Source organism: Juglans microcarpa x Juglans regia, chromosome 3S (assembly GCF_004785595.1).
Source record: "Juglans microcarpa x Juglans regia isolate MS1-56 chromosome 3S, Jm3101_v1.0, whole genome shotgun sequence".
NCBI classification, from domain to species: domain Eukaryota; kingdom Viridiplantae; phylum Streptophyta; class Magnoliopsida; order Fagales; family Juglandaceae; genus Juglans; species Juglans microcarpa x Juglans regia.
Genome location: NC_054599.1, coordinates 15,540,576 through 15,555,985, shown reverse-complemented (window position 1 = coordinate 15,555,985; position 15,410 = coordinate 15,540,576). Strand labels below are relative to the sequence as shown.

Here is a 15,410-nt window from a genome sequence, read left to right as displayed (position 1 = left end):
CCTTGGTGATGATGGACCTTGCCAACTTGTTTGGCCTTCAACTTCCGTGGCAATGGAGGGTTCCTAGGTTGATGAAGGTTTATGTTTGAGTGATGGAAGTGATGGTGATGATGATGATGGGGTGTTCTAAGTGTTTGGTGAATGCAACACAATGTGGTTCGGCTATGACTTGTTCTTGAGTGTGATGCCGAGATGATAGAGGCTAGGTTGGATGAATGAAGTGAGGTTAAGGTTTCATATGCAAGGGCAACTAGGGTTACCGTGGACTAGGGTGATGGATTAGAGTTGGCGAGATTTTGAGAATTGGCTAGGGTTGGACTGTTCGGAATGGATAAGGAAAGATTCCTAAATAGAAGGAATCGTTTAGGGAATTAGGGATTCGGTTTTGGCTATTAAAGAAAGATTGGACTTGACTTGAGACAAAATAAGAAAGGAGAGATTTAAGGAATTGATGATAAATGACAATTCCTTAAATCAATGGATTTGATTTGGAAGAAGTCATGAAATCCTAAATGAATGGAATTTCCTTATGGAGCTTGAAGATTTTGGCTAGGGTTTATGGAGGATGGAGGCAAGGTTAATTATGGAAAGTGGATTAGGGTAAACATAATGGTCGCCGAAATATGTATGTGGGAAAAATCAAATGGATGTAATGGAATGGATAGTGTTTATTGGCCAAACAACACTATAACTCACAAGAACAATGCACATAAAATAATAAGATCAATAGAGAAATAATGGAAGACAAGAGAATGACTGAATAATACTAATAAGATTGATAACTTGAATCACACTTATTCACAAATTGCAAAGTGTGATTCTCTCCTCAGGGATTCACGAATTGCACCCCAAAGAGCTCAAGTGTTAAGCACCGAAAATGATCTCAAGAACAATAAGCCATCCACAAAGGGAATTGTCAAAAGATGTAAAAGAAATGACTAAGAGTCCTATTTTTAGAGATTACAGAGTAAAAACTCCCAAAATGTCTCTTGAAAAATATTAAAAATAAAAATAAAAGAACGCAATAAGATAATCTTGCTAAGGGCCATGGTGACCCGTTGCATACATGGGCCCATGGTTGGGCTATGATGGTTCATGGCCCTCGGTTGGGCTAGTCTGGTCCAAGGCTGGTGTGGTGCACGGTATGGTCTGCTGGTGGGCATGAGAGGGTGCCATGCATGAGCCTAGTAGTGGGCACGGTATGGTGCCGTGCAAGGCCTGCTGTTGATCTTGGTAGGGTGCTTTGCGTGCGTGCTGCATGGCCCAGGAGGTGGCTTGGGCATTGACTCCGCATGGTCCAGGCTGGTGGCCTGGGTGTTGGTGCTGTAAGGCATGGACTGGAGCCATGTGTTGGATGGCATGCCTAGTGGACATGCCATTGACCTTGCCTGTAGGGCACGGGTTGGCACCGTACGCTGGATGGCATGCCTGTGGAGGCATGCCACTAACATCGCTGGCTGCTGCTGCATGGATGTGAGCATGGGCGTGCGCCTGCTGGGCTGCTCGTTGGGCTGTGCGCGGTCACTAGCCTCGCCAGGCATGCGCATGTTGGGCAGCGTGCTAGGCTGCTCGCGGCCAGTAGCCTTACGGGGCCCCTCATGCGTGTCAAGGCATAGGCCATGGTGCACATGTTGGCTGGCTGTGAGGCTGCTTTAGCATGTCAAGGGCAATGACATGGCTTGGCCCTGTGCCACTTTCTTAAGGATTCTGACACTTCCATGCGGGGTGGGATAGGGTGGTGAGCCTCGCTGTCCACCCTTAGACTAATCTATATAATAGGCTTCGTTTGGATTATAAAAACATTTCATCTCATCATTACAATTTTTTTAAATTCTCATACAAAATATCATAAATAATTTAATAATTTTAAATTTTAAAATAATAATAATATTAAAAAATAATATTATAACAATATTTTATTTAAATTTCAAAATTTTTTTTTTAACTAAATCCATCACGACACGATCCCATACTCGAATTGCCACCCCGATCAGAGTGAGTTGCTATGTGGATTCAAGCAGGGCATGAAACGGAAACCACTGCGGATTTAAGAAACCGAGGAGGGCCTGGCTGGCCTGCACTGCAGCAGTACACTACACTGCTCTCAAATCTGCTCCCTTACTATTTCAGTTTTCACTTGCTCGGTTGATCGCTCTCGGTGTGCTTCGATGGAGAGCTTGAGGGTTCGTTTGGATTTCGAGCCCCGGAACGTTATGAACAAATCACAGTTGAAGGAGGGACTCAGGCGAAGTTGGCTTCTCCTCAAACCGGAAATGAAGACCATCTCCGACCTCGCCGCCTATCTCCTCCGTGCATTCGACCTCCACGACTCTTGCCCAAGTGGCCTCATCCTCTCCGTTAGACAATCTCTCTCTCTCTCTCTCTACTTTCTTTGTGCCCTAATTTCCAGCTCAAAACAATGTCATGCCGCTAATTTTAATTTTTTCTTCTCGAAAATTTCATTATGAAAATATTTTTATTGGGACAAAGTTCAGGAAGCCCCAGAAGAATGAAAAAGTTTTAAGGATTTCTCTTTTGGTGTCGTTTAGTCATGAAATTTTAATTGTTGATTTTCTATATAAAGATTGGAAATGCTGCACCCTGACTGAGTCCCACTTACGAGATTTTATTGTTTGGTATCATTTTTTGTGTTTGGCTGTTTTTTTCTTTCCCTTAATTTTCTCAGTAACCAGTCAAAACACTGCGATAATAATACTTTGCAGCTATTGTCAGTTTTTGTTTAACTAGTGGGGGAATTAATATCATGAAAAAAAGTGCTTGCTATTACTTGCGTTATTTGTGCTATACTGCTTTACCTGTGCATCATTGAGACAATACAATGCTAAACATGAACATGTTCAATACTGGAACTCCGTTTTTGTTATTGCTTTTAGTCGCCTTTTCTGCCTCTAATGCTCTTTCCGTTCTTTGATACTCTCAATTTACACTATCGTGATCTTTCTACCAGATGGATGGCTTTGTATTACCGTCTTTTGAGTCAACATGCATTTTGAAGGATAGAGATATCGTCTGGTCAGTCTATAACTGGAACCTTTTGCTTTTTGTTTTCTTTTTCCCCTTTATTTTTGTCTTAACATTTACTGATGTCCTTGTGTAAGGTATTAGTCTTACTTTGGGTTTTTTCCTTTCTTCTAAACAGTGTGAAAAGGAAGGGGGATACAGTGGTGAATACCATCCAGGCAGGTGAAGGGTTTGACTCTCTTGAGGTAGAAGAAAATGTGGAGAAGCAACCTGTGCTTAAAGGTGTGAAACTTTTGTCAAATGAGGAATTTAAAAAGGAACATGATGAAAATGATGCGAGTGTACGCGAATACATGGTTTCCAGGAAAAGAAAGGCATCGAAGAAACTTCAGAGCTCAAAGTATATTTGGCTTCCCATTTGTGAATTAATCATTATCTTGCTGCCTGTGCTGTGGTTTAAAATAACCGCAGCAAAAAAAAGAAAAAAAGTATATTTGGCATCCCATCTGTGAATTAATCATTATCTTGCTGCCTGTGCTGTGGTTTAAAATAACCCTGACATGACACTTCCTTCAAGATATTGGCTTGTTTTTTTTTCTTGTTTTGTTTTGTGTTGTGTTGTGTTTTCTTTTTTTTTTTTTCTCTGGCTATGCTTGGATTAAAAACATTTTCAGAAATTCTTAGAAAGTTTTTCACATGCAATATACGTCTTTTAAATACCAAAAACAATTTTCATTTCTCAGAGGAAAAATACTTTTCCTCTGTTTCCATCAAGTGTACACACACATGTACAAAACTTTTTTTTTTTTATAATTTTTATTTACAAAAATCCAATAAAACACAGGACTTAAAATTTGTTTCTCAAGTATTTTCAGTGCTCCACTACCGTTAAAAACCTCAGTAAAAAATATATAAAAACTTTTCAAAAATACAAAATATTTTTCCACTGGCGCCATCAGTTTCACAGAACTCCCAAAAAAAATAAAACATTTAAAAAAATTTCTCAGTGATTTCAGAAAATTTCTTGAAAATCTGCAATCCAAAGTCATAAGCCTATTAGATCACCCGTTTGAATGACATGTGGTTATTGTAACAGCGTAATAGACGTCAATCTTAGTAGTGACATGTTCAGTATTAAGTATAAATGTGTTAACAATGTAATTTATAATCTCATCTGATTTGCAGAAATCCACTGGGAGCAATGTTATGAAGATGGGTATAGATGTTGGTTTTTATCTGATCTTATGTGCTTTATCATGGACTCGATTAAAAGCATGAGTATGATCTTATATATTGCATCGATTTGTTCAATACAAATAGTTTTGCTCTGACTGTTCCCTTTCACAGATTGTTTGGACGATGAATTTTTTTTTTTTCTTATGGTTTTGAAAGTTACGAGTATCCTTTTATTTCCTTTCTGAGTATGTAGTTCTTTTAATTTTTCCAAAAGTTCTATCCTTTATGTTTAAGGTATTCATTTCTTGCTGGTCATGTTTGCACATGGTTTTTGGGATATTCATTATTTTTTAATTAGTAGTGAAGGTTTTTTGAGATATTCATAAGCAATGTCCAGGTTTTTATCTCAATATTTTATTTCTAAATCACAGGAGGAAGAAAAATAAGGTTGCTACTACTGTAAAATGTCCAGTTCTTGCTGAAGTTGATCAGAAAGATGTCCATGCAGAGGAGAATCAAAGCCTTCATCATCGTGTAGTCCTCCCAAAAAAGAGTCTCAAACAGAATAAGTTATCGAAATTACCTGGTGAGCAGGATAAATTGAGTGCCCTCGAAAGTGATGATAGAAGTAATGACACTACCAAATCTGCACCTAGTGCAAAGAGGTATTTTGTATTAATGACAAATGAAGTGTGATGGAATGCAAAACGGAAGAAAATCTTAGATTTTATTGCTATACCTGCATATAGTTGCTTCAATTAATCTCTCATGCTCTCTCCTGCATATCTGCTTAGATTTTGCCAGCTTCAAGAAAACGGCGGAAGAATTGTAGACGTATCCTGTAAGCCCGGTGAATCCAAAAAGGTGGCTGAAGAACATTGTTTGCTATGTAGTTTGCTTCCAATTATCTTTAATATTTTTTGATATATGTGGGTAACTTTTGCATGTAGCAGTAATTAGGTAAATTTTTTCATGTGCAAATCATACTTTTGCCGTAGTTACATAGTTGGAGGTGGCAATGAGAATGAGTCAACAAAAGGAGGGATAGGAATAATCAAAGGGTATATAGATGTAATTAGACTTCTTAAACCTGCCCCATTGATGGTTAGGCAAGGTAGGAAAACACGAGTAAGCCGTTAAGTTTCCATCCCTAATAAAAAACTATACATTCTATGTCTAATTCAAGGGGAATGTTGGTTGCATTTCATTTATTTATTTTGCTGCCAATTTGGTAGGGATTTGTTTGATCTGATCAGAAATTTCTACCTCACAAAGCTTTTATACTATCCATCAAGTGAAAACTATCTTTGCTTTTGTTCTTAGTCATTTTCTCTATGGAATGTAGTTTGCTGCTAGTACGTATCTTCCTCTTTGGGATGTGATATTCATACTGGATGTTTGGTGATTCCCAATTATATTATAATTGTACAGTGAGAAAGTCAAACTTCTATAAGGTTACTTAACAAAATAAGAAAATACTAAAATATGTAGCAGCACCATAGTAGAAATCCATTTTAGCCATTGCAATCCATCTCCTGTAGTTAAGGATATGGGCCATTCATGTCTAATCCATGAGCCCGAAACTGTGCCGCTATACCCAATGCAAGGAACCATACGATGCCAGGAACTTGAAATTTTAACTCTTACCTTTTAGTAGGCTTTATATTACAATGATCTTAAACCAGTTAACTCATGATGTGCTGTTTGCGCCTTTTATCTTATTACGTATCAAAAAGGTCAAATCTAAGCTCTAACTCTTGCAAAACCTTCTTTTATTTTGGTCAGTTCCCTAGTAGAAGTGCTCGGCGTAAAAAGGCAAAAAGGCTGTGGTTGAGGGAACAAGTCAATATTGAGAAGAAAAAGGTACCTGGGTTGTAGAAATAGTGAGTACATGTAAAAAGTTGTTTTTTATGATTTGTGCAAGTTTGGGCATGTTTTGATCTGCATGGGAAGCTGATAAATGAAGTGATTCAAGGGTTGGAATCATTAGCCAGTATTGGATATTTGTATTATATAATTCATTCGTAACTTCTTTGTATATCATAATTGATTGTATAGCTACTTCATCAGGGGCAAATGCTCACAAAGGACGATGAGCAATCACCTATCAAGGATAATCAGAAAGTCTTTGAAGAACATCAAGAACAGGATGAGAATGGTGATGAAGAGGATGAGGTTGTCCCAGTTGTAATTAGACCAGGACACATTCGATTTGTGCGTCTTGGCAAAGGTTTGTGTGTGTGTGTGTGTGTATCTTTGTCAGCTGAGGTGGATAGCTGTATGTTTCTGGCATTTCATTTCAGAGTGACCTTTTTGATAAGTAATAGATAAATTTTATAAATAAGAATGGAATAGGCATAGCCCGTGTACACAAGAAGTATATAAAAGAACACCTAAATACATTCTACGAACGGTAAATTAAAGACAAAAAGTCATGCACATTGTTCCTAATTAGTACAATAGCTGAAAACCAAAGCAGTAAAGTGTGTACAAAAAAATTCTGCAGCTCCACCATTGTGCGCTTCTTGTCTTCAAAACATCGTTCATTCCTTTCCGACCAAAGATACCACATGATGTATAATGGGAACATCTTCCACATTGCCACCACTTGGGGATAGCCTTGGATCACTTTCCAACAGCCCAATAGATCCACCACCCTCAATGGCATTACCCAAGCATTATCAACCCTTCTAAAGATCTCATCCCACAGCGCCCTTGCCACCTCACAATGTGATAAGAGATAATCCACTGATTCTCCACTTTTTTTACACATATAGCACCAATCCATCACAACACATCCCCTCTTCCTCAAATTATCCGTGATTAAAATCTTCTCAAGAGCAGCAGTCCATACAAAGAAAGCTACTTTAGAAGGCACACGAAACCTCCAAACATTCTTCCAAGGGAAGGGAGTGTTAGCTTGTGATGTCAATATTTTGTAATACACCCTGACTATACATTTCTTACTATCATTGAGCCTCCATTGCATTCTATCTTGCTGTGCCGTGAGGTGTCCCATGGAGTATATCAATCTGAAAAAATCTGACACCGTGGACAATTCCCAATCATGAAAGTCTCTATTAAAAAGGATATGCCATTGGTAAGAGCCATGAGAAGATACCCGCACATCCGCCACTAAAGCATCCCTATTAGTAGCAATACGATAGAGGGCTGGGAAAACCCTATCTAGAGTGCAATCTCCGCACCACACATCCTGCCAAAACCTGATTTTAGTACCCTCTCTGGCCACAAAACGTATATGTTTTTCAAAGCATGGCCATCCCTTATAAATTTCCATAATCCCACACCATAGCCCCCCTTCACTCAATTGGAGTACCAGCCCCCCCAAGCACTTCCCTGTCTAGCGTCAATAATCTCCTTCCACAACGACTCCCCCTCCAAGTGGTATCTCCATAACCATTTCCCCAATAAAGCTGTATTGAATGTTCTCAAATTGTATACTCCCAAGCCCACATTCGAGAGTGGGGAGCTTACAGTAGGCCAATTAACAAGATGGTATTTCTTTTCCTCTCCCATGCCCCCCCATAAGAACGCTCGGAAGAGTTTCTCAATCCTATTCGCCACCCTTGTCGGCAAAGGAAACAAAGATAAGAAATAGGTGAGGAGATTAGTTAGGGTACTCTTTATTAAAGTGAGACGACCCCTTTTCGATAAATACACCATTTTCTAACCCGCCAACCTCTTCTCTACCTTCTCCATTATCCCATCCCAAATAGCTCTAGCCTTAAACTTTGCACCCAACAGAAGGTCCAAATATTTCATAGGCAACAAAGACACCTTACAATCCAAAAGGCTTGCTGAGCTATTGATGTTGGGCACCACAGCCACCGCAACCATCTCATACTTACCAAGATTCACCTTAAGTCCCAACACTGCTTCAAAACATAATAACAGTGCTCGACGAGATTGAATTTGGCTATAATTCGCTTCTCAAAAAAGTAATGTATCATCTGCAAATAGAAGATGTGAGATGATAATAGTCATTAGTGCCATTACCCACCTAGAACTCAGATAGGAACCGTTCTCCAACCGCGGCCTTCACCATCTGGCTGAGTGCCTCCATGACTATAACAAACAGAAGAGGAGAGAAAGGATCTCTTTGCCTCAAACCATGAGAACTGTAAAAAAAATCAGCAGGAGTGTCGTTGACTAGTACTGAGAAGCGGGCAATGGAGACACAATGTTGAATCCATGAGATCTACCTATCGCCAAAGCCACACCTCTCGAGCAAATATAATAGAAACTCTCAATTCACATGATCATAAGTCTTTTCCATGTCAAGCTTGCAAAGGATGCCTGGAACTCCCTCCCGCATTTTGTGATCCAAGCACTCATTTGCGATAAGAACCGAGTCAAGGATTTGTCTTCCACGAAAAAATGCGTTTTGAGACTTGGAAATAATTTATACACGGGACTTAATCAACTAGCAAGAACCTTCGAGATGATCTTCTATACCCCACTCACCAGGCTTATAGGACGAAAATCCTCAATTGTCGTAGCCCCATGTTTCTTTGGAATGAGAGCAATGAACGTCGCATTAAGGCATTTTTCAAACTTTTTAAAAGAGTGAAATTCATGGAAAACCTGCAACATATCCCCTTTCACAATGTCCCAACATTTTTGAAAGAATCCCATCAAAAAACCATCCGGACCCGGCTCTTTGTCCTTGGCCATACCGGTAATGACCTTATAAATATCATCTTCGTCAAAAGGTCTCTCCAAGTAGCTTGCACTCTGTGAATCAATTACCTCAAACAACAAATCATCAAACTTTGGCCTCTAGAAGGTTCTCGTAATACTACACATTATGATTTTCTAACTCGGAGGGAGAATAAATCACTTGAGTACCTGTGTGAAGTGTCTCGTTAGCATTGCTACGCTGATGTGAATTAACCACTTTATGGAAAAACTTCATACATTTATCACCTTCTTTTAGCCAAAGGGTCATGGATTTTTGTCTCCATGAAGTCTCCTCCGCCAACAATACCCTCTCCAAATTAGTTACAACCGAACTCTTCCTCAATAATACCTCCTCCGAGGTGTCTCCCATCAATACCTTCGAACTGATACAATGCCACCAAGCATGCACACTCTTTTCAAAACCATCTGCTGCTAGCCACATAATTTCAAATTTGAAGTATCGGCAACCCCATGAAGGCCTCCACAATCTAGTAGAATAGGGAAGTGATCTGAGCTAACTCGAGGCAACCTATTCTGACATAACTCTGGATAATGAGCCTCCCACGAAGGAGAGACAAACATAGAGACTTTATGTAACACCTTTCCCGTAGGTTAGGAGTGTTATGTACTTTCGAAACTGTGCACGGTAAAGAGACCCAACATAATAAAAATACCCAATTTATCGAAAATAATTTCCCAAAAAAATAAAAATAAAAATATTATCTCATAGCAAGAAAATTTAAAACTGATCTTTTTGTGGAAAAAAATACACTTATTAACCAAGTCTGAAAGGCCCTTAACACATGATCTATGCCTTGCCATAAACTTGTCAACTCTTCTTTACCTGAATATTTTAAAAACATAAAAAACAAACAAACAACTAAAATGAATCAAATAGTTAATAAGTAGTACATTATACAGTAAACATAGGGTTTTCTTGAAAAGCTTGCATACATAATACTTATATTTATACTAATATAAACATGTAACATGTAGTATGCATAACTCATTAAACTTGTCTTTCCCTTTCTTTCATGGCCAGCACACCTTAACCCCCCTGGTGTGCAGGGATGTACACCAGTTCCACTGCCTGTGGCCACAAGGGGAACTACTTAACTTATCATAACATACTATGGTGAACCACACTTGGGTCTGTGGCTTGCACATCCACCCATAACTTTATTGGTACCATGCATCTCTTATGGCCATTCGTAAAGCTTCTTTCATAACTTGTCTTTTATCTTTCTTATCATGAAGCATGTAGAACACATAATGATATAGCTCATCGTAATCATAAATGAAAACATATCATGATGCATGTAAAAACATAATAACATGACATTCAAAAATCACTTTTATCATAACTTGGTGTGTAAAAAGGGGCTTTCAATGATACATACATAATATTTTAAAAACATCGTTTACCATACACGCAGGATATGATTATGCTACTTACCTCTTTGCTTCTAGTGGTAACAAATGCGTCAATAATCACCTGCTTGAAGTTGCTGAAAAAGGGGTTGGACTTGATAGGGTGAGGCTGGCTTTTAAATCTCCTGGAATTGCAGCAACCCTAGGGTTTTCTTTAAAAAATAAAGCAAGGACCTCAAGAAAACAAGGCTGATTGGTATTTGCAGCAGCTATCTAGGGTTAGGGATTGGTCTTCTTGAAGGGATTGGTTTTTTTGAAGAACACACATGGGATTGCTATAAAAACTTTCCAGACTCACAGCTTTTTCTAGTTTTCAGGTCATACAGTCCTTTTAATGAGACCTGGAACACCTACTAATAGGGCTATACGAATTTAACTCAGTTTGTTTTGAAAAGGGGTTCTAAGAATCCTAATGGCTTGGTGTTCTAGGGGAAATATGTTGCTATTCTTTGGATCCATGTAGGGGATGTTTGAAAACAATTTTCATCTCATCTCATCTCATCCCATCTCGTTGCCTTCCCAAACATAATTCAAACACAAACACTTTCAAACTAATCATTATAATTTTTTCAAACTACAACTTTCCCAAATTTTCAAACAAAAAAAAAAAAAAAAAAAAAAATTCAACTTTTTCAAATCCCAAAACAAAAATAATATTCTAACAATATTTTAACTTTATAATATTTTTTATTCAACTTTTTCTCTCTCTTTTCCTAAAACCCAATAAATACTTAACTCAAATTATCTCATTACTATTCACAAATTATCATCTCATCTCATTCCCCAAGCTTCCCCTAGAGTCATAAATGGGGCTGATGCCTACTTCTCCAGATCTGGAACAGCTCAAATCCTATCTCAAAAGAGTCCTAGCAGGCTGTTACAGACTCCTATTGGTGCAAGAATTCTTCTATAACTACCTAAGTGTGTACAGCTTTTATCTAGAGTGTTTCTTGGCACCTAATCTAGTTCTAACTTATCCAAAAAGTGCTGGTTTCTAATTATCACGAACTTAATGGCCAAAAATCAAATGGGATTTTGCTAGAAAATACTTGGGCTTATCCACCCATATATGGGCCTAATGGGCCAAACCTACTCTGTTTTGAATCTAGGTCCATAATTTCATATCCAATGGATACTCCTCAGTAATAGATCCTCAAATAATACATATGGGCTAATGGGCCCAATAAAATAATCTTCCTTCTAGCTTTAACAAAATTGGGCCCATGGTCCAAACTTATAAAGCCTATAAATTTTGGGTCTGGATGTGACACTTTAAATGTCACATCCTACTGCAATAGTAAATAAGGTCAGGTTAATGCAAAGCATCTGATATTTTGTTTCTTTTCTAGTGGATGCAGATCAGGCTGTCAAGAAAAATGAAAGTCCAATGGTATGTCCTATTGTATTTCAAATTTTATTATACTGCTTGTCATTTCTACTGCTGCCCTGCCTTTTGATATGCTTTCTTGTTAAGTCCCCGTTAAAATTAAATTATTCCATCTCTTCATGTTTCTTTATTTATTTATTTATTTTTTGTAGATATGCCTTGGCATTATTTTATTGTTTGTTTTTATATTTTTTTTGGGGGATGGGGGTGTTGAATTTTTTGTTCTATGGTCAGAGATAATTTTACTTGCAAAGCTGCAATTTCAAATTTCAAATTCCAAACTGTATGGGTGAGAGCGATAGGGGTGTGACATTACCAAAATCATATATGTTATTTAGTTAAGCTATGTCCTTAATTATTTTAATTTGAAATTTCCTGAAAACATTTTGAGTGAAGTTATGCCTATATACAAGTACAACTCCAAAGATACTTATATTTGGAATGAAATAGGTTATTACAAGATAGTCCAAGAATGCATATGAATGCATACTCAAGTTCACATTGGTATGATGACTTAAAGTGGCATTCTGGTTTTTGTCTTCATCGCCCAGCACAACGAGTGGTTTTTTTTATTTACATTACTGTGCCTATAAGATATACAAAGACCCAGAAATTCATGAAAACATGATGGTTGTAAGGCAACGTGGACTTTGCTTCTTTTTGAAGGAGTGGCAAAGTTACATAGTTGATTTCACGAAGTTAGACACTTACATGGACAGGGTCATTTAGTCAATGTTTTGTTCCAAGGCATACAAGAACTGCATTATAATATATATTGAAAATTTTCTAAGGTCTGTTTCTTTCCTAATAAAGTGACAGTAACCAGTCAGAAATTACTTCATGTCTTGAGTTCTTGACCTTTTGTCTTTATATTCACTAAGCCCCTGTTTGGTTTCACAGATGACCCATCTCATCTCATCTTATCTCAACATCCAAACACCATTCAAAGACAAACATTTTTCAATTTCAAATTTATCATCTAATCATTATAATTTCCCAAACTTCCAATCAAAACACAAAAAAAAATTCAACTTTTTCAAATTCCAAAACAAAAATAATATTAAAAAAGTATATTCTAACAATATTTTTATTTATAATATTTTTATTCAACTTTTTCTCTCTCCTTTCCCAAAATCTCATAAAATTTCTTAACTCAAACCATTTTATTACTATTCACAAATTATCTCACTACTATCCACAGATTTCTCATCTCATCTGTGTAACTAAACGATGCCTAATTATTCACGTAGTGTTTCTGACTCCTATATTGCAGAGTTCAATCTAATATTTGAATTATTAATGACATATAATTGTTACTTATAAAAAAAAAAATATAATTGTCTCAAATCATTCTTCAGGAGAGCTTGCGGTGGAATGGAATAACTAGCAAAAAGAAGGGTAAAAAATGGGGTACCAAGAAAGTTGCTTCTTGCAAAAGGAATGATCGTGCGTGTTTAAATCAAAAGATTTCTGAAATGCAAGCTGCTGGAGAAGCAACAACTGTAAACAATCCTGTGGATTTGGATAAGCTTAAGCCTTATACTAGCTCGCCTAAGGTTTGTTTCTTCTGTACTTCAATTGTCATGGGTCTTTATTGAGAGAGAGAGACAGAGAGGGTAGGGGAGGGGGGGAGAGTGTGATACCCCATATGATATGGATAAGAGGATAGGTGGTGTATAGGATCCCACATTGCTTGGGAAGGAGAAGTTCTTGTTCTTTATAAGATTCCAATAGAGTTCTAATTGCATCATTAACTAGTCCTTTTGGAGTATAGGTCATGTGGTTTGGGCCTTCCATTGTGGCGTTACAAATGGTATCAGAGTCTATCCCAACCAGAAATGTGGGACTTGAGCCGTGCCATCTACAATGGACAGGCCCGACTAGGACGTTGGAAATTTGAGGGGGGTAGATTGTGATACCCATATGATATGGATAAGGGTAGGTGGTTTATGGGATCCCACATTGCTTGGGAAGAAGTTCTTGCTCTTTATAAGGTTTCAATGGGGCTCCAATTGCATCATTGACTAGTCCTTTTGGAGTATAGACCATGTGGTTTGGGCCTTCCATTGGGGCATTACAGAGAGGGAATGAGAAGGAGAGAGTAGGGTGGTGACAACGTGCTTTCTATTGTTAGATCCCTTTACTGATTAAGCTTCCATTAGATATGTGGATTTTTTCTGCGGAAAACATATTATTGTGCCTCTTGAAGTTTCTTTCTCTCTTTTTATGGATAAGAAGCATTGTGTTTTTAGTATATTGCAGGAAGGTGATGTAGTTGCATATCGTTTGATTGAGTTATCATCGTCATGGACCCCTGAGGTTTCTTCCTTGCGAGTACGACTCTTTCTGCTAGTGAATAATTGTTGTAAGTTGATTTGAACATGGATCTAATCTGTCATATTCTTTCACCTGCAGGTAGGAAAAATATCACGCTATATCCCTGAATCCAATAGGATTATGCTGGTAACAGTTCCAGAATATCCAATTGATTTCGAGAAGATAACAGATACATCCCTTTATGGGGAAAATGGGTCTTTAAAGGTGCTCAGGCTATTCAGTTTTATGTTAATTTAATTGTGCCCCCCTTCATTTTTGACAAGCATGAATGGGAATAACGAATTTACGTGTTCAGGTGACTTGAACCCCAACAGGCACAAAGGGCAATTACAAATCTTCTATATTTCATGAATTTAGAAAGATAAGCTTCATTTTAAGCAGTAGGTTGGAGGATGACAGACTTAAACCATTCTCATTTTGTAGGTCATTAAATTGATTGAGGCTAATGCTTTTTGTATGCTTCAATCTACTGTTATAGCGATTCAACTTGGGTTGATCTGGCCTTCAGTCGATGTTGAAAAATCAGAAGTTCTGGTTATAACTACTTCTCTATTACACTGTTTAGCAGTGGAATTGCTCAGCTAATTGGTTATCTCCTAGTCTTGACATTTTTTATACAATATTTCGACTTGACCAGTACAATGTTCTGGTAATTATCCAAGGCTTTACTTTTTTTGTTTTGTTTTGTTTTGTACTTGTATATATGGCTCAATTTTGGTAATGGGGATTCTTGGTTCGGTAACATAACTGAAGAATTTTAATTAAGCAAGAAAATGGTGATTATTCTTGTTTGCAAAAGCTGACAATTGAAGCTCTTCTACAGGTAAGTTATTCAATGCTTATTGATGTCCGCATTGTGAAGCATGGCAACTTGGGTACAACAAAAACAGTCACTGGTGAGTATAATGAAGTTTTCTTGGGTAATCGAACCCCTGTATCAGGTGTCAGGGTCAGCAATAACAACAAAGAGACCCCTGCCCGAACCCCTACCCTTGCTCTAGGTACCTCCTGTAGGTTGTTATCATACCATTTAGGTACATGCACGGAAAGCACTCATTTTGGTTTGTATCTTTGCAGGAAATGGAGAAATAGATGCATGGGATGAAATCAGTCAGGCTTTAAATGCAAAGAAGGCTCAGCTCTCTCAGGAGGGTGGTTGGAGCAAGGAAGAGACTTCGGGCAAGAGTGCGTGGTCCTATACGGCCTCCAGGAGCAGTGTGCTGGGTCCAACAGTGACAATGGCTCCTCTAAGAGCGCAAAATGGACAATGAGAAATGCTGCTGGCATTAGGACACACATCTGCTGTTCCTGTCAATGAGATTCAGCAATTTTGGTAGAAAGTAATAGAATATCCTGATTAGTTTTGTGTATTTATGGGCTATGGAAGGATAAGGGC

At 38.0% G+C, this 15,410-nt stretch overlaps 1 protein-coding gene across 3 annotated transcripts; it reads left to right on the top strand.

The window, feature by feature from the left end:
* Positions 1-1,959: 1,959 nt before the first annotated feature.
* On the top strand, positions 1,960-15,358 carry LOC121257630 (coilin-like). Of its 3 annotated transcripts, none has more exons than XM_041158749.1 (14): positions 1,960-2,357; positions 2,969-3,033; positions 3,161-3,382; positions 4,590-4,823; positions 4,953-5,022; positions 5,944-6,021; positions 6,229-6,388; positions 11,640-11,680; positions 13,036-13,233; positions 13,940-14,011; positions 14,093-14,218; positions 14,838-14,910; positions 15,092-15,193; positions 15,270-15,358. In XM_041158749.1, the coding sequence occupies exons 1-14, from the start codon at positions 2,169-2,171 to the stop codon at positions 15,302-15,304; spliced, it is 1,665 nt and encodes a 554-aa protein (XP_041014683.1). In that variant the 5' UTR covers positions 1,960-2,168; the 3' UTR covers positions 15,305-15,358. The 3 variants fall into 3 exon arrangements, with proteins under 3 accessions (XP_041014683.1, XP_041014682.1, XP_041014681.1); XM_041158748.1 differs by having other exon boundaries at positions 6,217-6,388; positions 11,649-11,680; XM_041158747.1 differs by having other exon boundaries at positions 6,217-6,388.
* The last annotated feature ends 52 nt before the right edge of the window (positions 15,359-15,410 follow it).

What these genes read in the sequence shown, in the direction of transcription:
- LOC121257630 (XM_041158747.1), top strand. Translation starts at nt 2,169, where the DNA reads ATGGAGAGCTTGAGGGTTCGTTTGGATTTCGAGCCCCGGAACGTTATG. An exon ending in AAGGATAGAGATATCGTCTG is followed by an intron (nt 3,034 to 3,160) that starts GTCAGTCTATAA and finishes TCTTCTAAACAG; the next exon opens with TGTGAAAAGGAAGGGGGATA. An exon ending in CTTATACTAGCTCGCCTAAG is followed by an intron (nt 13,234 to 13,939) that starts GTTTGTTTCTTC and finishes AGTATATTGCAG; the next exon opens with GAAGGTGATGTAGTTGCATA.